Source organism: Rhinopithecus roxellana, chromosome 8, assembly GCF_007565055.1.
Source record: "Rhinopithecus roxellana isolate Shanxi Qingling chromosome 8, ASM756505v1, whole genome shotgun sequence".
NCBI lineage: Eukaryota > Metazoa > Chordata > Mammalia > Primates > Cercopithecidae > Rhinopithecus > Rhinopithecus roxellana.
This window is the reverse complement of record NC_044556.1, coordinates 4,948,746-4,974,219: the sequence shown is the minus strand read 5'-3', so window position 1 is coordinate 4,974,219 and position 25,474 is coordinate 4,948,746. Positions and strand designations below refer to the sequence as shown.

General features: G+C 53.4%; 2 protein-coding genes across 5 annotated transcripts in view; one reads left to right on the top strand and one right to left on the bottom strand.

Annotated features, from left to right (window-relative positions):
• Positions 1–1,261, bottom strand: part of ECSIT (ECSIT signaling integrator) — a 28,094-nt gene extending 26,833 nt beyond the window's left edge. For 2 of the 4 annotated variants that reach the window (XM_010361692.2, XM_030936366.1), the window contains exons 1-2: positions 1,141–1,223; positions 802–936 (exon numbers count right to left, since the gene is read on the bottom strand). The gene's annotated coding sequence lies outside the window, so the exon portion shown is untranslated. Of the gene's footprint in view, positions 1–801; positions 937–1,140 lie in introns of all 4 variants that reach the window. The other 2 variants (XM_010361691.2, XM_010361693.2) reach the window with 1 other exon arrangement.
• A 9,951-nt stretch (positions 1,262–11,212) lies between these two features.
• On the top strand, positions 11,213–22,991 carry CNN1 (calponin 1). Its single transcript, XM_030936485.1, has 7 exons — positions 11,213–11,485; positions 13,537–13,658; positions 19,460–19,526; positions 19,617–19,754; positions 20,249–20,359; positions 21,986–22,132; positions 22,213–22,991. Exons 1-7 carry the CDS (start codon positions 11,423–11,425, stop codon positions 22,456–22,458), a joined length of 894 nt encoding a protein of 297 aa, XP_030792345.1. The 5' UTR covers positions 11,213–11,422; the 3' UTR covers positions 22,459–22,991.
• The last annotated feature ends 2,483 nt before the right edge of the window (positions 22,992–25,474 follow it).

Below are 25,474 nucleotides of genomic sequence, written 5' to 3'. Positions count from 1 at the left end.
TGATCGCACCACTGCACTCCAGGCTTGGCGAACAAGTGAAATCCTGTCTTTAAAAAATATATATAAATAAATAAAATCAGACAGGGTCTACCCTCTCAACTCAACTCCTACCACTGGTAGCTTCAGCTACACTGTTTCTGAAATAAACTAAGTTTAACCCATCTCAGAACCTTTGTACTCGCTTTTCTCTCTGTCTAGAGCTTTCTTTCTCCAGATCTGCCCACAGCTGTCTCTGGTCATTTCAATGAAAGGTCTTCTTTGACCACCTCCCATTCCCCATATTTTTCTAAAAGCCCTCATCAACCTATTAATCTTTGGTTGTTTGTTTCTGAGACAAGGTCCTGCTCTGTCCCCCAGGCTGGAGTGCAGTGGCACAATCACGGCTCACTACAGCCTTGACCTCCTGGGCTCAAGCAATCCTCCCACCTCAGCTTTCCGAGTAGCCAGGACTACAGGCGTGCACCACAATGCCCGCATAATTTTTTGTAGAGAACAGGGCCCTGCTATGTTGCCAAGGCTGGTCTCGAACTCCTAGGCTCAAGCGAAATTCCCGACACCATTAACGCATTTTTAGTAACTTATCAGTATCTGAAATCACCTGTTTCGTTTGTGATTTGTTCAAAGTCTGGTTCCCCCAGGAGATGAGGGATTTTTATCTGTCTTTCTCACTGCTGTGTCTCCAGCACCCAGGACAGTGCCTGGTATACAGTAGATGCCTAACAAGTATCAACCGAACAGAAACAAGCGCTCAATTTCAACAAAACACCTATAAATCTGAACCCCGAGGTACACTGTACGTACAGCAGCTCTGAAACCGGCTGCCAGGATTCTGGGTCTCTTGGGGGAAACAGGCAGACGTAGATTCCAATTCCTGCCCGGTTGCCGACTTGTGGCGTGACCTCTGGCGAGGACTTTAATCTGGGTCAGTTGTTTCATCTGCAAAACCGGAGACTGGGGGCGTAAGGCGGCTGGCACAAGAGGGGCGGCCTTTCCCAGCGCGTCCCCGCCCCCACTACGAAAGGTCACGGCGCCCTGGCCCTGCAGCTGGGTCCCTCCGGGGCTGCCCTCTCGTGCTGCCGGGTCCTGAAGGGTCCGCTTAGAGCCCAGCAGTTCGCGCTCGCCTACCCGCGCGCGACCTACCTACTCACGCGGCCAGCCGCGGACTCCAGGCCAGCTCTGTCTTGATGCTGGGCGCCGCCATATTGGCCCAGAGAGCGTCCGGGTCAGGGAGCGCCAGGGACGCAGCTAATCAAGAAAGCCGGTGTAATAGGTCCCGCCCACAACGCGAGGTGCGCCAATAGGAAGGCGGAAGGGCCTTGGACCCGCCTCATAACGAGCTAGGCCCCGCTTCTAATGAGTCAAGTCTCACTCCAGGCCTGGGAACCTCGAAATGGCCTGGAAGGCTGGACTTGGGAGTCTGTGAATCCAGCCGCAGGCCCCCGGGGCTGAAATGAGAAAATGAATTTAAAAAAAAAAAAAGGGCCGGGCGCGGTGGCTCAAGCCTGTAATCCCAGCACTTTGGGAGGCCGAGGAGGGCGGATCACCTGAGGTCAGGAGTTTGAGACCAGCCTGGTGAACACGGTGAAAGCCCGTCTCTACTGAAAATACAAAGTTAGCAGGGCATGGTGGTGGGCTCCTGTAATCCCAGCTACTCAGGAAGCTGAGGCAGGAGAATCGCTTGAACGGGGGAGACGGAGGTTGCAATGAGCCAGGATCACTCCACTGCACTCCAGCCTCAGCAACAGAGCGAGACTCTGTATCAAAAAATAAATAAATAGGCCGGGCGCGGTGGCTCACGCCTGTAATCCGAGCACTTTGGGAGGCCGAGGCGGGTGGATCATGAGGTCAGGAGATCGAGAACATCCTGGCGAACACGGTGAAACCCCGTCTCTACTGAAAATACAAAAAAATTAGCCAGGCGTGGTGGCGGGCGTCTGTAGTCCCAGCTTCTAGGGAGGCTGAGGCAGGAGAATGGCGTTAACCCGGGAGGTGGCGGAGCTTGCAGTGAGCGGAGATCGCGCCACTGCACTCCAGCCTGGGCAACAGAGCAAGACTCCGTCTCAAAATAAATAAATTAATTAAATAAATAAAAATAAAAATTAGTGGGTCCTGGTGGTGAGCTCCTGTGATTCCAGCTACTCAGGAGGCTGAGGCACGAGAATTGCTTGAAGCCAAGAGGTGGAGGTTGCAGTGAGCCAAGATTGTGCCACTGCACTCCGGCCTGGGCGACAGAGTGAGACTCCGTCTCAATAGATAGATAGATAGATAGATAGATAGATAGATAGATAGATAGATAGATAGGAAGGTCTCAATGAGACGGCCTTTGAGTAAAGGCCGGAGGAAGTGAGTGAGCCTTCTGGATATCTGGGGAACGCTTTTGGCACTGGGAACAACAGCAAAGACTCTGTGTGGTTGGAATGGAGTAACTTAGGAGGAAATGTGATAAAACGAGGTGAGAGGGCCGGGCGCGGTGGCTCAAGCCTGTAATCCCAGCACTTTGGGAGGCCGAGACGGGCGGATCACGAGGTCAGGAGATCGAGACCATCCTGGCTAACATGGTGAAACCCCGTCTCTACTAAAAAATACAAAAAACTAGCCGGGCGACGTGGCGGGCGCCTGTAGTCCCAGCTGCTTGGGAGGCTGAGGCAGGAGAATGGTGTAAACCCAGGAGGCGGAGCTTGCAGTGAGCTGAGACCCGGCCACTGCACTCCAGCCTGGGCGGCAGAGCGAGACTCCGTCTCAAAAAAAAAAAAAAAAAAAAAAAAACGAGGTGAGATTGAGTAATGGGGGCTCCTGGTCTCCCCCAGAAAGCGCCAGATTTAGGCTGTTAATAACTAAGGTGGATAAGCACATAAAATGGGCTATTGGCAATAGCAGTGGCCCCGGGAAAGGAAGGCTATCTGTCCTCATAAGCCCATTTCTGCAGTTCCTCAGCTTCTGTGGTGCAGTGAGCTGGCACGGGGACTAGGATGCAAGAACCTGCTCTTAGGATGCCTCAAGGACTCTGCGCAGCCACAGGACAGCCACCTCACCAGAACTCCTGTGATTGGACGATCTGAGAAGACCTGTAGCCAATCAGCTGCTTGGCTGGAGCACTCCTCCTTGACACGTTGACAGGCACGTGAGTAGCGGCTGGGAGCGCTACTGCCCTCTGCCAGGCTCCCGCAGCTACAAGCAGGCAGAGTCAGCTCTGCTTAGCAGGGGAGTGGGTAAGATGGTGGGGTCGCTGACCTGACTGTGGCCTTCAGAGTCACTGGTGTCTTCTTGAGGTACTCATGGCTTTTATTTATTTTTATTTTTTATTTTTTATTTTGAGACGGAGTCTCGCTCTGTCACCCAGGCTGGAGTACAGTGGCGCGATCTCGGCTCACTGCAAGCTCCGCCTCCCGGGTTCACGCCATTCTCCTGCCTCAGCCTCCCGAGTAGCTGGGACTACAGACGCCCGCCACCTCGCCCGGCTAGTTTTTTTTTTTTTTGTATTTTTTAGTAGAGACGGGGTTTCACCGGGTTAGCCAGGATGGTCTCGATCTCCTGACCTCGTGATCCCTCTGTCTCGGCCTCCCAAAGTGCTGGGATTACAGGCTTGAGTCACCGCGCCCGGCCGGCTTTTATTTTCTTATTTGTCTTTTCAGAACTAGTCTTTTTATTATTTTTTATTTTATTATATTTTATTTATTTATTTTTTGGAGACAGAGTCTGGCTCTGTCGCCCAGGCTGGAGTGCAGTGGTGCAATCTTGGCTAATTGCAACCTCCGCCTCCCACGTTCAAGCAAGTCTCCTGCCTCAGCCTCCCGAGTAGCTGGGACTACAGGCGCGTGCCACCATACCAGGCTGATTTTTGTATTTTTAGTAGAGATGGAGTTTCACCATGTTGCCTAGGTTGGTCTCGAACTCCTGGGCTCAAGTGGTCCTCCCGCTTCAGCCTCCCAAAGCGCTGGGATTACAGGCACTAGCCACCGTGCCCAGTCATTATTTATTTATTTATTTTTTGAGATGCAGTCTCGCTCTGTCGCCCAGGCTGGAATGCAGTGACACAATCTCAGCTCACTGCAAGCTCCGCCTCCTGGGTTCACGCCATTCTCCTGGCTCAGCCTCCCGAGTAACTGGGACTACAGGTGCCCGCCACCACGCCCGGCTAATTTTTTTGTATTTTTAGTAGAGACGGGTTTTCACCATGTTAGCCAGGATGGTCTGATCTCTTGACCTCGTGATCCGCCAGCCTCGGCCTCCCAAAGTGCTGGGATTACAGGCGTGGGCACCGCGCCCGGCCTATTATTATTATTTTTAAATAGAGATGGGGGTCTTACCACGTTACCAAGGCTTGTCTCAAACTTCTGGCATACAGCGGTCCACCCATCTTGGCCTCCTAAAGTGCCGGGATTACAGGCATGTGCCACTACACCAGGCCGGTAGTCTTTTAAAAACAGGTATGCACAGGACATGCATGGTGGCTCACGCCTGTAATCCCAACACTTTGGGAGGCCAAGGCGGAAGGATCACAAGGTCAGGAGATCGAGACCATCCTGGCTAACATGGTGAAATCCTGTCTCTACTAAAACAAAACACAAAAAATTAGCCGGGCATGGTGGCGGGCTCCTGTAGTCCCAGCCACTCTGGAGGCTAAGACAGGCGAATCACTTGAACCCAGGAGGCAGAGCTTGCAGTGAGCTGAGATCGCGAAACTGTACTCCAGCCTGGGCAACAGAGCAAGACTCTGTCTCAAAACAAAACAAAACAAAACAAACAAAAAACAAGTATGTACATACTTTATGTCCTGTATGTATTAACACAGAACACCATATGTGAGGCCCTGGTGCAGAGTCTTTAACATGCAGTCCCAGAAAGAACCGTATAAAAAGTAGCAGCTTCACAGTGGAAGATCCTAGCAGACACCACCTTAACCAAGGGACCAACATTAATATCACCAGCAATGACTCATGATGATATCATGAAGTCCTTGGTATGACGCAATTAGAAGGGTACATCATCACCTCTCTGGTATTCTTCCTGGTAATGCAAACACCTCAGTTTATTCAAGACAAACCAAACTCAAAGACAATCTACAAAATAACTGACCAGCACTCTTCAAAAGTGTCAAGGTCCTGAAAGACCCAGGGACTATTATAGACTGTAGGAATGTATGGAGACATGACAATTAAATGCAATGAGGGCCAGGCACAGTGGCACTGTAGTCCTAGCTATTTAGGAGGCTGAGACAGGAGGATCGCTTGAGCCCAGGAGTTCAAGTCCAGCCTGGGCATCATAGTGAGACCTCATCTCCAAGATAGATAGATAGATAGATAGATAGATAGATAGATAGATAGATAGATAGATAGATAGAAATAAATGCAATGGGCCAGGTGCAGTGGCTCACACCTCTAATCCCAGCACTTTGAGAGGCCAAGGCGGACAGATCACAAGGTCAGAAGTTCAAGACCAGCCTGACCAACATGGTGAAACCCCCTGCCTCAGCCTCCCAAGTAGCTGGGATTATAGGCTCCCACCATCACGCCCAGTTAATTTTTGTATTTTTTGTAGAGATGGGGTTTCACCACGTTGGCCAGGCTGGTCTCGAACTCCTGACCTCAGGTGATTCACCCGCCTCAGCCTCCCAAAGTGTTGGGATTACAGGCATGAATCACCACGCCCAGCTGGAGTCCCCACTCTTAACCACAGCGCTACAGTGTCTTCATTTAGTTGAAACAACGTGCTATATGTTTTGACTTCAACTTTGTCTATCTCCATTGTCCCCGGTTGATGGGATTTATACAGTGATTTATTATGACAAGGCCACTGCAATAAATGTCCCTGCACATATGTCATTCTTCACACCTACACTTGTACTTCTGAGGAATATTCTAAAATAGAGGATATACTTGTTCAGAAGGTAAGGACATTTGTCATTTTGAAAACTATCAACAAATTGCCCACACTCATCAACAGTGTTCCCACAGCCTCCCCTGCATTGCATGTTGTCAAGCATTCTTTTCTTTTCTTATTTATTTATTTTTTTCACCCAAACTAAAATGCAGTGACATGGCTGGGCGCAGTGCTGTAATCCCAGAACTTTGGGAGGCTGAGGCAGGCAGATCACCTGAGGTCAGCAGTTCAAGACCAGTCTGGCCAATATGGTGAAACCCCGTCTCTACTAAAAATACAAAAATTAGCCAGGTATGGTGGCAGGCACCTGTAATCCCAGCTGCTCAGGAGGCTGAGGCAGAATTGCTTGAACCTGGGAGGTGCAAGTTGCATTGAGCTGAGATCATGCCACTGCACTCCAGCCTGGGTGACAGAGCGAGATTCTGTCTCGGAAAAAAAAAAAAAATGTAGTGTCATGATAATAGCTCACTGCAGCCTCCAATTCCTGGGCTCAAGCAATCCTCCTGCCTTGGCCTCCCAAAGTGCACTTTTTTAAAATGCTCTTTTCTTTTTTTCTTTTTTCTTTCTTTTTTTTTTTTTTTTTTTTTTTGTAGAGGCAGGGTCCTGCCATGTCTCTCAGGATGGTCTTGAATTTCTGGACTCAAGCAATCCACCCATCTTGGCCTCCCAAAGTGCTGGGATTACAGACTTGAGCCACTGTACCCAGATTGTAAGTGAACAACTCCCTCCCTGTCAACTCACGCACAGTCAGTCTGGGGATGAGAGATGCTATTATTTTACAGCAGGTGGTCAGGGAAGGCCTCTCTGAGAGGTGATATTAGAGCAGAGACTGAATGAAATTGGGGAGAGGCCATGCAGGCATCTTGCAGAAATGTGTTCCAGGTGGCAGGAACTGCTAGTGCAAAGACCCTGTGGTGGGAACGTGTTTGGGGACTCAAGAAACACATCTGTAGCCTGGCGTGGTAGCGGGTGCCTGTAATCTCAGCTACTTGGGAGGCTGAGGCTCCAGAATTGCTTGAAACTGGGAGGTGGAGGTTGCAGTGAGCTGAGATCATGCCACCCAGCCTGATTGACAGAGCGGGACTTTGACTCAAAAAAAAAAAAGGAGGAGAAGAAGAAAGAAGAAGGAGAAGGGAGAAGAGAAGAGAAGGGAGAAAGGGAAGAAGGAGAAGGAGAAGAAGAGGAAGAGGAAGTGGACACAGAAACAGAAGCAGCAGCAGCAGCAGCACATCTGAAAGGATGTAGAAGAAAAGGTAGGAGCACTGTTACCCTAGTAGGGTGGCTTAGCTTCTCTGAACCTTGAGTTTCCCATCTATAAAATGGACCTGTGAGTTTCCACCCTGAGGTGATGGTGAGGATGAAAAGAGATTGTGACTGGCATGGAGTGAGTGTTCCCATAACAGAAGACTTTAGGAACAAGCGCCTCTGCCAGATTGCTGGAGAGGAAAGCTTGGTGAGCAGGGGGCTCGCAGAGCAGGCTAAGATAGACTGGTGCAGAGCAGGGTTTTGACTTTCCCCAAAACAAACAGACAAACACTTGTGGGTGTGGATTTTATTTTCATTTTTATATTTTTTGAGTCAGAGTCTCACTCCTGTGGCCCAGGCTGAAGTGCAGTGGTGTGATCTTGGCTCACTGCAACCTCTGCCTGCCATGCCAGGTTCAAGCGATTCTCCTGCCTCAGCCTCCCAAGGAGCTGGGATTACAGGCATGTACCACCATGCCCGGCTAATTTTGTATTTTTAGTAGAGATGGAGTTTCACCATGTTGGCCAGGCTGGTCTCGAACTACTGACCTCAGGTGATCCACCCGCCTCAGCCTCTCAAAGTGCTGGGATTACAGGCACCAGCCACCGCACCTGGCCGGGTGTGAGTTTTAAACGGTTCTGAGCAACAGGAAGGTTTTAGGGGGTCCCCTAAAGTTGAGGAGAGGCATGGCTTTCCTACAATGACTGTCTTAGACCCTTCGGGAAACCCTGCCTCTTACAAGATCCCACACTTCTCATTTAGATGGTAAACTGAGCCACAGAGGGGCTAGAGCCTGGAAAACGCCAGAAAGGAGCGAATAACCGATGACACTCGGCAATCAGTGATGGGGGTGTCTACTGGGATTGGGGCCTCGGTATGGGATCGGCCCCCTCTAATGCCTCTACCCCCATCTACCAGACAGAGACTCGAAGAGAGAGACGCGAAGACAGAGACAATATAGTGACAGCCACATGAAGAGAAACAGAATTACTCAAAGCCCAGGAACAAAAAGAGACACAGAGACAAAGGCAGAGATAGAAAAAGGCTCGGCGACCCAGAGACAGAGATACAGAGACACAGATCTACTACAATCAGAGTGACATGGCAGTCCCAGAAAGGGCTGCCCCCTGGGGGTACCCGGGTCGGCCCCGTTGGGGTGCACGCCAAGAGCTCCCCCACCCCTCCCCCGTCGTGCCTGGGCCGTGACTTCAGAGCTCGTGCAGATTCTATAAATGGCCAAGAGGCCGCGGGACGTGGGGCGGGGCCGAGTGAGTCATCGCGTGACGTCACCGCCGCCTGGACCTAGCCAGGCCCCGCCCCCCCTTCCCGGGCCGCCAGGGGGCGCCGGCCTCAGGTCCTCACATGCGCAGTAGCCACCTGCGGCCCCCCGAGCGCCGCTCAGTTTGGGAGGGATCAGGGAATCTGCGCGTTCGAATCCCGCCCCTGCCAACCTCGAGCTGTGTGACCCGGCCATTCGGCGTTACCTCTCTGTGCCTCGTATAGACTCACCTCATAGGGCTGTCGTGAGGAATGAGTTAACAGCCTCAAAGCGCTTAGTACGTAGTAGGTGCTAATTGTTAGCTCATTTTATGTACTTTCTGTTTTTCCTTTCTTTCTTTCTTTTTTTCTTTAATAGAGAGGAGGTCTCGCTATGTTGCCCAAGCTGGTCTCGAACTCCTGGGCTCCAGTGATCCTCCCACCTTGGCCTCGTATTTTCGTGTATATTTGACATATCGTGACATGCCATCAACTGGCACGTTGCCTTAGCTCAGTGGTTTGCAAACAGGGATGATCTGCTTCCCCCCCGACCCCAACCAGGGGACATTTGGCAATGTGTGTAGACATTTCTTCTTTTCATTTTTCTTTTTTAGAGACCATGGTCTTTCTATGTTGGCCAGATGGGTCTCAAACTCCTGGGCTCAAGCAATCCTCCCATCTCAGCTCCTTAGTAGCTGGGACCACAGACTCCTGCCTCAGTGCCTCAACATTTCTGTTTATTGGGACCAAGAGAGTGCTACTGGCATCTAGCAGGTAGAGGCCAGGGATGCTGCTTGAAGTCTTTTTTTTTTTTTTTTTTTTTTGAGACGGAGTCTCGCTCTGTCGCCCAGGTTGGAGTGCAGTGGCGCGATCTGGGCTCACCGCAAGCTCCGCCTCCCGGGTTCACGCCATTCTCCTGCCTCAGCCTCCCCAGTAGCTGGGACTACAGGCGCCCGCCACCTCGCCCGGCTAGTTTTTTGTATTTTTTTTAGTAGAGATGGGGTTTCACCGTGTTAGCCAGGATGGTCTCGATCTCCTGACCTCGTGATCCGCCCATCTCGGCCTCCCAAAGTGCTGGGATTACAGGCTTGAGCCACCACGCCCGGCCTGAAGTCTTACAATGAATGCCCAGGACAGCCCCCCAACCATGAAGAATTATCCAGCCTCAGCTGTCCACAGCGTGGAGGTTGAGAAACCCCACCTTAGCCTCATAGTTGAGGTTCATGGAGCATGGTCTCAAATTCTCCTCAGCCCCTGGCCTGCTGTGTGACACTGAAAAAGTGATTCCAAGCCCTATGCCTCAGTTTCCCCACCTATAAAGCAAAGTACTTGTGTTAATAATAACAGCGTCAGCTGGTCACAGTGGCTCACACCTGTAATCCCAGCACTTTGCAAGGCCGAGGAGGGCAGATCAACTGAGGTCAGGAGTTCAAGACCAGCCTGGCTAACGTGGCAAAACCCCATCTCTACTAAAAATACAAAAAATAGCCAGGCGTGGTGGCAGGCACCTGTCATCCTAGCTACTTGGGAGGCTGAGGCAGGAGAATTGCCTGAAGCCAGGAGGTGGAGGTTGCAGTGGGCCGAGATTGTGTCACTGCACTCCAGCCTGGAGAATAGAGTGAGACTCTGTCTCCAAATAATAATAATAATAATAACAGTGTCCACCTCTGAAGGTGTCATGATAATTGAGTGGATATATGTACAGAGCTTGGAACAGAGCCTGACGTAAGGGCCATGTCATCTGGCATATTGCAGCCATGTCATTAGCATGTGACCAATAAATTGCATATCCTTAACGTATCATTAGTGTGTGGCAGGTTGCAGACATGTCATCCAAGTGTCACAAACATGGCCTTGCCAGGTGGGGCATGATGTGGGCATAGCATCCACTCCTGTGGTCCAGGGGTTAGATCTCGCTAGGTAGGGTTGCTTGAGGAGGACATAGTTCATGGCCTGGGACTTGCCAACAAAGTCACCCTGTGGTTCAAGTGACACACAAGTGGATGGGGAGGGTAAGACCCAGGATGTCTGCTCCCCCAGGTCCTTTTGAGGGGCTGAAGGAGACAGAACTAGGGTGCTGGACCCTCAGCATAAAGAATGCTATGGGCTGGGCATGGTGACTGATGCCTGTAAATCCCAGCATTTTGGGAGGCCAAGGCGGGCAGATTGCTTGAGCCCAGAAATTTGAGACCAGCCTGGGCAACATAGCAAGACCCTATCTCTAAAAATAAAATAAAATTAGCCAGGTTGGTGGCACAAGTCTGTAATTCTAACTACTTGGATGGGCTGAGATGGGAGGATCACTTGAGCCTGGGAGGTCAAGGCTGCAGTGAGCTGTGATTGTGCCACTGCACTCCAGCTGAGAGGACAGAGTGAAACCTTGCCTTAAAAAAAAGAATGCTATGGCCCGAGTCCCTCTGCTGTGCCGGGCACTGTGCTGGGAATGTAAGAGACATATTCTTCTGATCTTTACAACTCTCTCATGAGGCAGGCACTATCATTACCCCATTTTACAGATGTGGCCATACAGTCCTAGAGAGGAGAAGGGGCTTACCTAAGGCTATAGACTGTTGGTATCTGGAGATAAACCCGGGATGGTGCTCACTAAACTATCATGGATGTCAGTCCTGCCTCAAGACTCCAGAGAGATAAAGAGACCTCAGAGACAAAGAGACTCAGACCCAGCCAGAGGCCCAATGGACAGCGGGAGGGGTGGGTGGAAGAAGGCTGGTCTCTGTCTGACCAAGCCCCCCCAGAATAACGTAGGCTGCCCCCCTAGGTGGAAACAATGACACAATCAGCTCCCAATACCAAGGGCCTGACATCACAAGGGGGGGGAAGGCAGCAGAGGTTGGGGGGTGTGCCCCGCCCCTTGGCAAGCCCCTACAGCCAATGGAACGGCCTTGGAAGAGACCCGGGCCGCCTCCGGAGCTTCAAAAACGTGTGAGGAGGGAAGAGGGTGCAGACGGAACTTCAGCTGCTGCCTTGGTCCTCAGCTTCAGTACCGCCACTACCCCCCCGCCAGAGCCCACCGGCCAGCATGTCCTCTGCTCACTTCAACCGAGGCCCTGCCTATGGGCTGTCAGCCGAGGTTAAGAACAAGGTAGGGCTGGAGGGCCTCCCTGACCTGGCCCACACGTCCTGCCAGGCCAGAGCCCAGAGCTTGGAGTCCCTTGAACCCCCTCCTGCCTATCCTATGTGACTTGGAAACTGAGAGGGAAAAAGGGAGTGATATGGGATAGGGGCTGCCTGTCTCCCCCTGAACATCCCAGAGCCGCCAGCTATGGTTGGGGGTGGAATAGGGGGGCACACAGCCACACATAAACAGAGGGGGTCAGTCCATTGCAAAGATACCCACCTGATCAGTCTTCTTTTAACCCTTTGTGTTCTTGGGGGGAACAACATAGGGGGAAGATATGTTGATTCTTCCATATCCCCCAGCCTCACAAAGAAATTGGGGAGCGCTTGAGAGCTGGGGTTCCTGAGAGGTGACGCCGGGAAAGTGTGGGAGATCCTGAAGGCAGAGGGGGACGGTGGAGGGCAGGAAGCGGGCCTCAGAAGTGCGGCAGGGGTCTCCTAACTGTGGAGCTAGGAAGTTACCTGGACGCCACCTTCATGCTATGGATGGGTAAACAGGTTCGGAGAGGAGAGGCAAATAGCTGGGATCCCAGGTAAAGCAGGTACAGCGCTCGGACCCTGGAGTCACCCCCCATATACCAGGATGGTCTCAGCTTCTTCCAGCTGGAGAACTTGAAGTTTCCAGCTCACTAGAATCGTCCCAACAGCACTGCCGAGGGAGGAGTTCCTGCCCCATTTGACAGAGAGGAACACTGAGACTCAGGGTGGCTTTTCCCAGGGTCCTATGGTGAGGAAGTGGGGGACTAGGTTGGAACCTGGGTCGGGGGATCCTCGGGGCTGGAGGAGGGGGCTGGTTGGGGGGCGGGTTCTCTGGCGGGAGACAGATCCCAGCGCCGCCCTCCTCCCCCCAGCGCCGGCCCCAGAGCCGCGCAGAGCCGCCGCGCCTTATAAGGCGGCCTCGGGGAGCCCAGGCCACGCTATATAAGGGCCGGTTTGCTTTATAAAGCCGGGCTGGTGGTGTGGGGGGCGGCAGAGCCGGGACCAGGTGAGGGGGCCGCCCCTCCCACCTCCCCCCACCCACCCGGGAGAAGAAAGGGCAGCCCGGTCCCCTAGGGGCTGGGAGTCTGGCTGGACTGTGGCGGAGGGTTCTGGAGAAATGGGAGTGGGGGAGGGGGGTACGGTGGAGAGAGGGAAAAGCCGGGGGGAGAGGCAGACAGAGATACTGGGAGCCTGAGACACCCTAGGGACAGACGTGGGAGGGCGAGCCAAGAGCGAGATAAGACCTAGACAGGGATGGAGGGGCAGAGAAGGGAGACAGAGCCCCACCCCCGACCCCAGGCAGGAAACCTGGAGACAGAGAAAGACCTAGAGAGGCAGAGATGCAAGACCCAAGAGCCCCGCCCCTGGCCAGACGGGAATAGCCACCCAGAGAGATGGGGACCCCAAAACTGGGCCAAGGAAAGACACCGCTGGGGAAGAGAGAGACAGAGGAGTCGTGGGGGATAAGGGGGAGAGAGACATACAGACGTGCAAGGGGTGGGGTCTAAAACAGAGGCAAGCCTCTACCCCTAACCCGAGACAGAGCCCTGGAGCCGAAGACCTGGGGGACATGGAGAGACAGAGATGTATGACCAGCACTCCTCTGCAAGCCAGCACCCAGGGGCACCTCCTTAGACTTCCTTCTTCCCTTCCTGAGGTGCCCCTTCTTCCAACAGGGGACGCAGAGGGGGCAGGGCTAGAGGAAGAGAAGCCCCAAGTTTGGCCTGGACGTAAAACCAGGGGACCGGGTGCCACCCCTCTAGCTCAGAGGATCCAGCTCCCCACACCCCACCCCTTGTCTACATTCCCTGGTGCCAAACCTCAGAATGCCCGGAATGGCCCCCTGGGCAGGTGCCACCTCAGCCCTGGCTCTCAGCCCTCCCCAGCCCCCACCTTCCCAACTGGGTGATCTGGGGCAAAATTGCCTTAGTTGGGAAGAACGAGGGAGATCAGGCTCTAGGAGGCTGGGATAGGACCCAGGGAGCCCAGGCTGCCCTCACTGCATCCTCACCCCTTTCTCTGTGCCCCCCGCCCCAGCTGGCCCAGAAGTACGACCACCAGCGGGAGCAGGAGCTGAGAGAGTGGATCGAGGGGGTGACAGGCCGTCGCATCGGCAACAACTTCATGGACGGCCTCAAAGACGGCATCATTCTTTGCGAGTGAGTGAGGCTCTCAAAGCCCAGACCCTGCACCCCCGGCAACTCCATGCAGCCCCCTCAACCCCCAAAACAACCATGATCCTGGAACTGAGTTGAACACTTTCTATTGGATACCTTTGGGGTGGCCAGTAATCACTGCGCCCATTTAACAGGCACAGAAAACAGGCTCAGTTAGGTGAAATGCATTATACCAGGTCCCACGCTGTTTCAAAGGAAATGACTCCAGAATCTTAACCACCATGCTATACAGGGTAGACCCATCTATGGCCGCCAGAGTCCCCAGAAAGAGCAGTCACAGCTAAAAGGCAGCAGTCAACAGCCGTTCATGGCTGGCTTGGTGACATAAGGAGAGATGTGCGGCAATAACTAAAGTAGGCCCTGGTTTTCTTTCTGGATTTCGTTTTGTTTTGTTTTTTTGAGATACAGTCTTGTTCTGCTGCCCAGGCTGCAGTGCAGAGGCATGATCTTGGCTCACTGCAACCTCTGCCTCCTGGGTTCAAGTGATTCTCCTGCCTCAGCCTCCCCAGTAGCTGGGATTACAGGCACACACCACCATGCCTGGCTAATTTTCAAATTTTTTTTTTTTAGTAGAGATGGGGTTTCACCATGTTGGCCAGGATGGTTTTGAACTCCTGACCTCAACTGATCCACCTACCTCGGCCTCCCAAAGTGCTGGGATTACAGGCACGCGCTACCACACCCAGCTAATTTTTGTATTTTTGTTTTTTTAGTAGAGACAGGGTTTCGCCATGTTGACCAGGCTGGTCTCGAACTCCTGACCTCAAGTGATCCACCTGCCTCAGCCTCCCAAAGTGCTGAGATTACAGGCATGAGCCACCTCGCCCAACCTTCTTTTTTTTTTTTTTTTTTTTTTTTTGAGATGGAGTCTTGCTGTGTCACCCAGGCTGGAGTGCAGTGGCACAATCTCAGCTCACTGCAACCTCTGCTCTCCGGGTTCAAGTGATTCTCATGCCTCAGCCTCCTGAGCAGCTGGGATTACAGGCACCCACCACCTCGCCCGGCTAACTTTTGTATTTTTAGTAGAGATGGGATTTTGCCATGTTGGCCTGGCTGGTCTCGAACTCCTGACCTCAAGTGATCTGCCCACCTTAGCCTCCCAAAGTGCTGGGATTACAGGCATGAACCACCGCACCCTGCTGGCCCTGGTTTTCTCCTCTCCTCAAAACCTCATCGCTGAGGGAGGTGAAAACCCTAACAGCTCCCAAGCCCCAGTTCCACTGCAATCTTAATGCTTGGTAGGGCCCTAAACCCAATCTGGGCCCGATCTGCATTTGAGTCTGACACAGGGCAGAGTGACTGTGAGTGCGATCAGGAAGACTTTGAAGGTGCAGCCTCATCAAGTCCTAGATGCTGGGAAGAAGAGGTGTCAGGGGTGTTTTACCTTGTTCCATTCCCATTCACTAGGAACAAAGAATTGGCGGGTGGGGAGGTGGGCACACTGGTGTCCCAGCTCAGACAGAGGACTGCTCAGATGTCAAACAGTGCAGTCCCAGCTTGGGCAACATAGTGAGATCCCATCTCTACAAAAAAATTTTGTTTTGATTAGCTGGGCATGGTGGCATGCACCTGTGGTCCCAGCTACACAGGAGGCTGAGGTGGGAGGATCGCTTGAGCCCTGGAGGTCTAGGCTGCAGTGAGCTATGATCACGCCACTGCACTCCAGCCTGGGTGACGGTGAAACCCTGTCTCAAAAAAAAAAAAAAAAAAAGACTTAATGTAAATGACGAGTTGATGGGTGCAGCAAACCAACATGGCACTTGTATACCTATGTATCAAACCTGCACGTTGTGCACATGTACCCTAAAACTTAAAGTATAAAAAAAAAAAAAGTGGGCCGCGTGCGGTGGCTCACGCCTGTAATCCCAGCACTTTGGGAGGCCGAGGCGGGCGGATCATGAGATCAGGAGATCGAGACCATACTGGCTAACATGGTGAAACCCCATCTCTTTTTTTTTTTTTTTTTTTTGAGACGGAGTCTCGCTCTGTCGCCCAGGCTGGAGTGCAGTGGCTGGATCTCAGCTCACTGCAAGCTCCGCCTCCCGGGTTTACGCCATTCTCCTGCCTCAGCCTCCCAAGTAGCTGGGACTACAGGCGCCCGCCAACTCTCCCGGCTAGTTTTTTGTATTTTGTAGTAGAGACGGGGTTTCGCCGTGTTAGCTAGGTTGGTCTCGATCTCCTGACCTCGCGATCCACCCGTCTCGGCCTCCCAAAGTGCTGGGATTACAGGCTTGAGCCACCGCGCCCGGCCTGTGAAACCCCATCTCTACTAAAAACACAAAAAATTAGCTGGGCGTGTTGGCGGGTGCTTGTAGTCCCAGCTACTCAGGAGGCTGAGGCAGGAAAATGGCGTGAACCCGGGAGGCAGAGCTTGCAGTGAGCCGAGATCGCACGACTGCACTCCAGCCTGGGTGACAGGGCAAGGCTCCCGTCTCAAAAAAAAAAAAAACAAAAGTGTAGTGCAGTCACCCACGCAGTCAGTCATTCACTCATTCATTCATTCATTCATGCAAGAAGCATTTATGAGTTCCTGCTGTGTGCCAGGCTCTGGTCTAGGCATTGGGAACTTCGAACAGAACAGACTCGACTGAGAGCTCAAAGACTTTTAGTCCTAGTTGAAGAGATCAATCAAATCATTGATCAGATAATCACAGACTTGTCTGTTCTGGGGAAAATTCAAGCGGAAGGGAAGCTGGGAGGGTCAGGTGTATCAGACGTCTGCGGGTGGAGGGTGTGCAGTTTCCTAGAGTGTGGTCTGGGAGGCCTCTCTCTGAAGAGGTGACAATTGAACAGAACCTTGGATGAAGTGAGGGAGGACTCAGGGGACCTGAGAGAAGAGTGAGCAAAGCAGAGGGGGGCCACCAGTGCAGAGGCCTGAGATAGGAGCGTGCTTGGGGTGTTCCAAGAAACAAAGAGGAAGCTGGTGTGACGAGCACCAAATGATTGAGTAGAAGTGGAGATGAAGTCGCAGAGTGAACTGAGAGTCAGATGGTGGAGAGTCTTTTATTTCATTTATTTATTTATTTAGAGACAGAGTCTTGCTCTGGTGCCCGGGCTGGAGTACAGTGGAGCAATCAGAGCTCACTACAGCCTCCACTTCCTAGGCTCAATTGATCCTCTCACCCCAGCCTCTTCAGTCCTAGCCTTCTCAGTAGCTGGGACTACAGGCGCACATCACCAAGCCCGCTGAAGTTTTCGGGATTTTCTTTTTGTAGAGACGTGGGTCTCACCATGTTGCCCAGGCTGATCTCAAACTCCTAGGCTCAAATCATCCTCCTGTCTCGGCCTCCCAAAGCACTGGGATTACAGGTGTGAGCCACTGCACCCAGTTCTACAGAGGGCCTTTTAGTCATGCAGAGGACTTAGGATTTCATTCTGAAGAAATGAAATCCTCCAGGGAGACTCCTGGAGGATTTGGAACTGGAAAGTAATTTGAACTGTTTAAAAATGGCCATTCTGGGCCAGGTGTGGTGACTCACACCTGTAATCCCAGCACTTTGGGAGGCTGAGGTGGGGGTATCACTTGAGGTCAGGAGTTCAAAACCAACCTGACCAACATAGTGAAACCCCGTCTCTACTAAAAATACAAAAATTAGGCCGGGCACGGTGGCTCACGCCTATAATCCCAGCACTTTGGGAGGCCAAGACAGGCGGATCACGAGGTCAGGAGATCGAGACCATCCTGGCCAACACGGTGAAACCCCGTCTCTACTAAAAATACAAAAAATTAGTCAGGCACGGTGGTGGGCGCCTGTAGTCCCAGCTATTTGGGAGGCTGAGGCAGGAGAATGTTGTGAACCCGGAAGGCAGAGCTTGCAGTGAGCCGAGATCGCGCCACTGCACTCCAGCCTGGGCGACAGAGTGAGACTCTGCCTCAAAAAAAAAAAAAAAGTACAAAAATTAGAGCGTGGTGGTGGGCACCTGTAATTCCAACTGCTTGGGAGGCTGAAGCAGGAAAATTGCTTGAACCCAGGAGACAGAGGTTGCAGTGAGCTGAGATCGCGCCACTGCACTCCAGCCTGGGCGACAGAGCAAGACTCCGTCTCGGAAAAAAAAAAAAATCTGGCTGCTGGATGAAGAAGGGTGGGTCTGTAGGGGACGAAGTGGAAGTTGGGAGCCCATTACAAGAGGCCAGGAAACAGACTCTGGTGGCTGAGACCCAGGTGGAGGTGGCAGGGAGCCGTGAGTGGGCTTCTGGACTCATTAAAAGGCAGAGCCAAAGAACTTTCGAGGGACTGGATATGAGGCTGAGAGAAGGAGAAAGCAGGAGTTGGGGGCAAGTCCAAGGGCTCTGGCTGAGCACCTAGAAGTGGGCACTGCTAGGCAGGGAAGGTGGAGGGAGGGGGGAGTCTGGAGGAGGAAGCTGCATGTCAGGAGTCTGGAGCAGGGTGAGTTTGATTTGAGACACCCAGATACCCATGGAGAGAGCTGGATGAGATGGCGAGAAACACAGGCTGCAGGGAAATGAGGGAGTTGCTGGCATACGGAGGTACCTAAAGTCAAGAGACTGAATGAGGCCAGGTGCTGTCGCTCATGCGTGTAATCCCAGTATTTTGGGAGGCCGAGGCAGGAGGATCACTTGAGCCCAGGAGTTCGAGACCAGCTTGGGCTATACAGTGAAACCCCATCTCTACAAAAAAAAGATAGCTAGGCATGGTGGTGCACACCTGTGATCCCAGCTACCCGGAAGACTGTGGGAGGATTGCTGGAGCCTGGGAAGTTGAGGCTGCAGTGAGCTGTGATTGCACCACTGCAGTCCAGCCTGGGCGACAGAGCCAGACCCTGCATTTAAAAAAAAAAAAAAAAAAAAAAAAAGACGGCCGGGCGCGGTGGCTCAAGCCTGTAATCCCAGCACTTTGGGAAGCCGAGACGGGCGGATCACGAGGTCAGGAGATCGAGACCATCCTGGCTAACACGGTGAAACCCCGTCTCTACTAAAAATACAAAAACTAGCCGGGCGAGGTGGCGGGCGCCTGTAGTCCCAGCTACTTGGGAGGCTGAGGCAGGAGAATGGCGTAAACCCAGGAGGCGAAGCTTGCAGTGAGCTGAGATCTGGCCACTGCACTCCAGTCCGGGCGACAGAGCGAGATTCCGCCTCAAAAAAAAAAAAATAAAAAAAGATGAGATCATTAAAGGAGTGAATCAGAGAAGAGGCCCCTGCTGTCTACAAGAGAAAAGGATGCTGAGACACGCCTGCCAGAGAGGCTTGGGAGATCCTGGAGATTCAGACACACCTTGGATAAGCAGGCTTTCTGACTGGGACCTGAGTCTAGCTCCTTGGCATCAGCGTCCCATTTGTGTGTGTGCTTGAGTGGTTTGGAGGGGCTGCAGCTGAGAGCTGACTGCAGGGAGAAGTGACACTAGGGTATGGCATGGCCCCTTGTGGTCATCCTGTCACCCTCCTCCTGCTGGGCTGGGCTAGAGAGGGGGAGTGGGGGACACCTTTCTTTTTTTTTTTTTTTGGAAACGGAGTCTCGCTCTGTCGCCAGGCTGGAGTGCAGTGTTGCAATCTCAGCTTACTGCAACCTCCGCCTCCCGGGTTCAAGTGATTCTCTTGCCTCAGCCTCCTTAGTAGCTGGGATTACAAGCATGCATCACCACGCCCGGCTAATTTTTGTATTTTTAGTAGAGATGGGTTTCACCATGTTAGCCAGGATAGTCTCACTCTCCTGACCTCGTGATCCGCCCGCCTTGGCCTCCCAAAGCGCTGGGATTACAGGCGTGAGCCACCGCGCCCAGCCCTGGGGGAGACACCTTTCTTACTTCCTCCCCACTCTTCTCAGATTCATCAATAAGCTGCAGCCAGGGTCTGTGAAGAAGATCAATGAGTCAACCCAAAATTGGCACCAGGTGAGCCCAGACCCAATCTCTTCCATCCTTTCCCACAAGCCCCTCAGACCTCCACCCTCCCCCCAGTGACCACAACCTGCCCCCCTCTAGCTGGAGAACATCGGCAACTTCATCAAGGCCATCACCAAGTATGGGGTGAAGCCCCACGACATCTTTGAGGCCAACGACCTGTTTGAGAACACCAACCATACACAGGTGCAGTCCACCCTTCTGGCCTTGGCCAGCATGGTGAGTGTGGGTGCAGGCTGGGCAGGGGGCGGTGGGCAGCACGTGTGGCCACTTGTGCTGCTGAGCCCAGTGAAGGTGGCTGGTGGGCAGGGATGGGGATGGGGGAGCAGGTGCTGTCAACAGCATCCAAGGGGGCCGGGCGCAGTGGCTCACACCTGTAATCCCAGCACTTTGGGAGGCCGAGGTGAGCGGATTGCTTGAGGTTGGGAGTTTGAGACCAGCCTGGTTTCACCAACATGGTGAAATCCCATCTCTACTAAAAATACAAAAATTAGCTGGGCGTGGTGGCGCACGCCTGTAATCCCAGTTACTTGGGAGGCTGAGGCAGGAGAATCGCTTGAACCTGGAAGGCAGAGGCTGCAGTGAGCCGAGATTGTGTCACTGCCCAGGCTGGGTGACAGAGTAAGACTCCGTCTCGAAAAAAAACAGTGTCCAAGGGGACTGTGCAGCCTGGAGACCCCCTCGTCAGTCCCTGCTTTCCCTGCCCCACCCAGGCCAAGACGAAAGGAAACAAGGTGAATGTGGGGGTGAAGTACGCAGAGAAGCAGGAGCGGAAATTCGAGCCGGAGAAGCTAAGAGAAGGGCGGAACATCATCGGGTTGCAGGTACTGCCCTGTCCTCACTGAGCAGAGGTTATAGAAGCCAGGAGCGCATCCTGGTGTCTGAAGGCTTTTGGGGACAGGATGTTTGGCATTAACTATACTATAGGTCGGTAATGTGCTTATCCACACCCTCCATTCACAAACTCACTCTGCCAACAACCCTAGCAGAGAGGTGCTTGTTCTCACCATACCCTTTCCACAGATGAGAAAACTGAGGCTTGGAGAAGCTGTCTCTCTTTTGCCCAGATCTGCCAGCTGATGTGTGACAGGCTGGGACTTGAATGCTAGAAGTCAGTCATGTGATAGGTCCACTCCAGGCCTCAGTTTCCAGTCTCAAAATGGTGCCTCAGGCGGGGTGCAGTGGCTCACACCTGTAATTCCAGCACTTTGGGAGGCTGAGGCAGGAGGATTACTTGAGGTCAGGTGTTCCAGACCAGCCTGGGCACCACCATCTCTACAACAAATTTAAGAGTTTAGCCAAATGTAGTGGTGTCTGCCTGTGGTCCCAGTTACTTGGGAGGCTGAAGCGGGACAATCACTTGAGCACAGGAGTTCAAGGTTACAATGATTGCATCATTGGACTCCAGCCTGGGTGACAGAGTGAGACCCTGTCTCTAAAAAATGAAAATGGGCTGGGTGTGGTGGCTCACACCTGTAATCCCAGCACTTTGCGAGGCCAAGGCGGAAGGATGCCTTGAAGTCAGGAGTTCGAGGCCAGCTTGGCCAACATGGTGAAACCCTGTCTCTACCAAAAATATAAAAATTAGCCAGCGTGGCGGTGCATGCCTGTAGTCCCAGCTACCCGGGAGGCTGAGGCAGGAAAATTGCTTGAACTTGGGAACAAATGAGATGCTGTCTCAAATAAAATAAAATAAAACAAAAAAAAAGAACAAAGTAAAATATAAAAATAAAATAAAAAATGGGCTGGGTGCAGTGGCTTACCCCTGTAATCCCAGCACATTGGGAGGTTGAGGCGGCTGGATCACCTGAGGTCAGGAATTCGAAACCAGCCTGGCCAACATGGTGAAACCCCATTTCTACCAAAAATACAAAAAATTATCCGGGCATAGTGATGCCCACCTGTGATCCTGGCTACTCCGGAGGCTGAGGCAGAATTGCTTGAACCTGGGAGATGGAGGGTGCAGTGAGCTGAGATCGTGCCACTGCACTCTAGCCTGGGCAACAGAGCAAGACTCCGTCTCAAAAAAATATATATATATATATTTAAAAAATGTTGCCGGGCGCAGTGGCTCAAGTCTGTAATCCCAGCATTTTGGGAGGCCGAGATGGGCAGATCACGAGGTCAGGAGATCAAGACCATCCTGGCTAACATGGTGAAACCCCATCTCAACTAAAAAAATACCAAAAACTAGCCAGGCGTGGTAGTGGGTGCCTATAGTCCCAGCTACTCAGGAGGCTGAGGCAGGAGAATGGCATAAACCCGGGAGGCGGAGCTTGCAGTGAGCTGAGATCCGGCCACTGCACTCCAGCCTGGGCGACAGAGCAAGACTCCGTCTCAAAAAAAAAAAAAAATGTTAAAGCAGTGCCTCACCCTCTCACATCAGCTACGCCTCATAGCCCATGATGAGGCCCGTAATTATTGGTGTGATTCTCCTTCTGGCTTCCTAGATGGGCACCAACAAGTTTGCCAGCCAGCAGGGCATGACGGCCTACGGCACCCGGCGCCACCTCTACGACCCCAAGCTGGGCACAGACCAGCCTCTGGACCAGGCGACCATCAGCCTGCAGATGGGCACCAACAAAGGAGCCAGCCAGGTGAGTGGGGGCCCCCAGGGCACGCCGTCAAGGCCCGGGACACTGGTCACCCCATGGCCTGACTACATCACCCTTCACAGGCTGGCATGACCGCGCCAGGGACCAAGCGGCAGATCTTCGAGCCGGGGCTGGGCATGGAGCACTGCGACACGCTCAATGTCAGCCTGCAGATGGGCAGCAACAAGGGCGCCTCGCAGCGGGGCATGACGGTGTATGGGCTGCCACGCCAGGTCTATGACCCCAAGTACTGTCTGACGCCCGAGTACCCGGAGCTGGGCGAGCCCGCCCACAACCACCACGCACATAACTACTACAATTCCGCCTAGGGCCACGAGGCCTTCCCTGTTTTCCCCCCAAGGGAGGCTGCTGCTGCTCTTGGCTGGATCCAGCCAGATCCAGCCGACCCCCTCTCCCTGCATGGCATCCTCCAGCCCCTGTAGAACTCAACCTCGACAGGGTTAGAGTTTGGAGAGAGCAGACTGGGAGACTGGGGGGCCCACTAGGGGGAAGGGGACCCTCCGGTCTCTAGTGCTACAGGGTCCAACATAGAGCCGGGTGTCCCCAACAGCGCCCAAAGGACGCACTGAGCAAAGCTATTCTAGCTGTCCCCCCACTCCCTCACAAGTGGGTACCCCCAGGACCAGAAGCTCCCCCAGCAAAGCCCCCAGAGCCCAGGCTCGGCCTGCCCCCACCCATCCCCGTAGTGGGAGCAAACTGCATGCCCAGAGACCCAGCGGACACACGCAGTTTGGTTTGCAGCGACTGGCGTACTGTGTGGATGTGACAGCAGCGTTTGTAACGCGAGCACTTTCTTTTTTTTTTCTATTTCACTGGAGCACAATAAAGGCTGTAAAATCTCCTGAGGCCTCAGAGCTGCTCTGTTTTGGATACGCTCCGTATCCCGCACACACATCTGCACAGACACACATGCCCACACACACCCTAAGATGCACATACACACTCACACGCACCCTAAGACACACACCTCACTGTAGCCACTCAAAGACACAGGAGAGGCACGCCATCACACCCACATGCAAAGTCCACACACCACACACACTTCCCCCTTTCACACACAGATACACACACACATGCAGTACACACTCCTCACAACATGTAAAAAAGGCATAGCCAGCCGGGTACCGTGGCTCACGCCGGTAATCCCAGCACTTTGGGAGGCTGAGGTGGGAGGATCGCTTGAGGTCAGGAGTTCAAGACCAGATTGGCCAACATGGTGAAACCCTGTTTCTACTAAAAATACAAAAATTGACAGGGCTTGGTGGCGCATGACCGTAGTCCCAGCTACTTGGGAGGCTGAGGTAGGAGAATTGCTTGAGCCCTGGAGGTCTAGGCTGTAGTGAGCCAAGATGGCGCCACTGCACTCCAGCCTGGGCAACAGAGCAAGACTCCGTCTCAAAAAAAAAAAAAATATATATATATATATATATACATATATGGCACAGTCAGAAAGTCAATGCACACACACATATACACACACACAACCCACACTGCTCTCCCAGAGGCTTGTGGATGGTGGTGACAAAGAGCCTGAGTACTGGGACAGGCTGGATGGCATGTGAATCACAGAGCAACTGCCTGGGTGACCTCAGGCAATCACTTTCCCTCCCCAGACCTGTTTTCCCATCAAAATAATGGGGACAGTGAGCCTCATGTGGTCATGAAATGACACCCCTAGATGGGGTGATACTCTACATGTTTAATCGCTGGTAAAGACCAGGTATCAATAGAGAAAGGATGACAAGTAGGGGTCCTGGTGGGCCCTGTGGGCAGGGTGAACCCTTTAGCCCCAGACTGTGAGGAGGAGAAAGGGGACACGGAGAGGCGCACTTCTGAGCCAGGGCAATGGCCCTTTACCGACTAGCACAGGGCACCATAGGGCACGGTTAATTTTGTGCACCCCGCCCACTCTCAGCCCTCTTAAGGCTAAGCCTGCCAACCTGGGACCCTAAAAGGCTGTGTCCAGGGCCTCAACCTCCTCATGTTTCAGAGGGGACCCTGTTATCCCCGGGAGGAGGGAGAGGTCCGCAACCATCAGGATTCTGAGGAGGAGAGGAGGCACGGAGCTGTCTTCTCCCCAGGGAGGGCAGGGGTTGAGGCTGGAACGTGGAGACCTGTGGAGGCAGACACCAGAAGACCCGCGCACAGATGCACGCAGCCCCTGGGGCCTCGTAAACCAGATTCCAGGCGCTCTTGGCTTGGCTACCACAAGTCCTGCTCCCCCAGGGCCGGCGCGGGGAAGCTATGCTGAGGAGGATCCGGGCCTGGCCCAGGGCCCTGCCTCCTCGGGAAAACAGCACCATATTAGCACTTAGCCTCTGAGACTGGGGGTGGGCAAGCGGCAGGAAGGGCCCCGGGTGCCAGAGGAACAAGCCCCCTTTCTGCTGGATCCCAGAGGGCCACCACCCTAAACCTAGGTGCCTGTCTACCACTCTGCCCATGTCTGTTGGCTCCTGCCAGGGCTAGAGGACCTTACCTGGGATCTTGGAGGCGGCAGGATCACCAGGGAAGACATGTCACGGCAGAGTGGGCCTGGGGGCAGCGCACAGGCCAGATGCAGCAGCCCAGTCTGGCAGCCAGGGCTTCCGGGCCAGCTGTGTCTCCCCCGGCTGTTCACATTCGTCAGTACCCTGGGTGGGCCCCAGAGCTGCTCAAACCATGTCTGGCATTTCCATCCTCAGCATGGCTCCAGGAAGAAGGTGCTTTCATCCCCTGCACTGTAGCAACAAGGACTCTGAAGCACAGGTCACCTGCCCCCTGGGCTCATGAGGCCAGGTGGAGGGTCTGGCACTGCCCCAGGTTGCTGGGTGTTGTGGTCCATGTCACCGGTGTGACCGAGGGGACATCAGCCCTCAGGTCCTCCCCATCAGCCACGCACATCCCGCCCCCACACCAGCCTTCTGAGAGTCCTCACCACCCTTGGACAAAGGTCCCTTTCATGTTTCCCTTCCCAGTGTCCCTCTTCCACCCACTACCTCCAGGATGGCCTGTGAGCTGGTCCCTCAGCCTGGACTCTGGGCTCACAAGAAGTCAGACTGTAAGTTGTAGAGCCTGGTTTCCTGGGTTCAGATCCCCCGTGCCACTTTCTGGCTGTAGGGTCTTGGGCCAGTGACCTCCTTTACCTCTAGCTTCAGTTTCCTCATCTTTGAACCTGGGGTTAGCTTGGCACCTGCCCCACAGGGTGGCTGTCAGGACACTGGGGTGATGCAGGCAAGGCCAGAGGTCAGCGTCTGGCTAGAGGTGGCCCTACAATGTCACCGCCTCAGCCTGCCCCTCCCAGAAGCCTCCTCTGACCACCTGTTCTGTCTCACTTACCCCATTTCC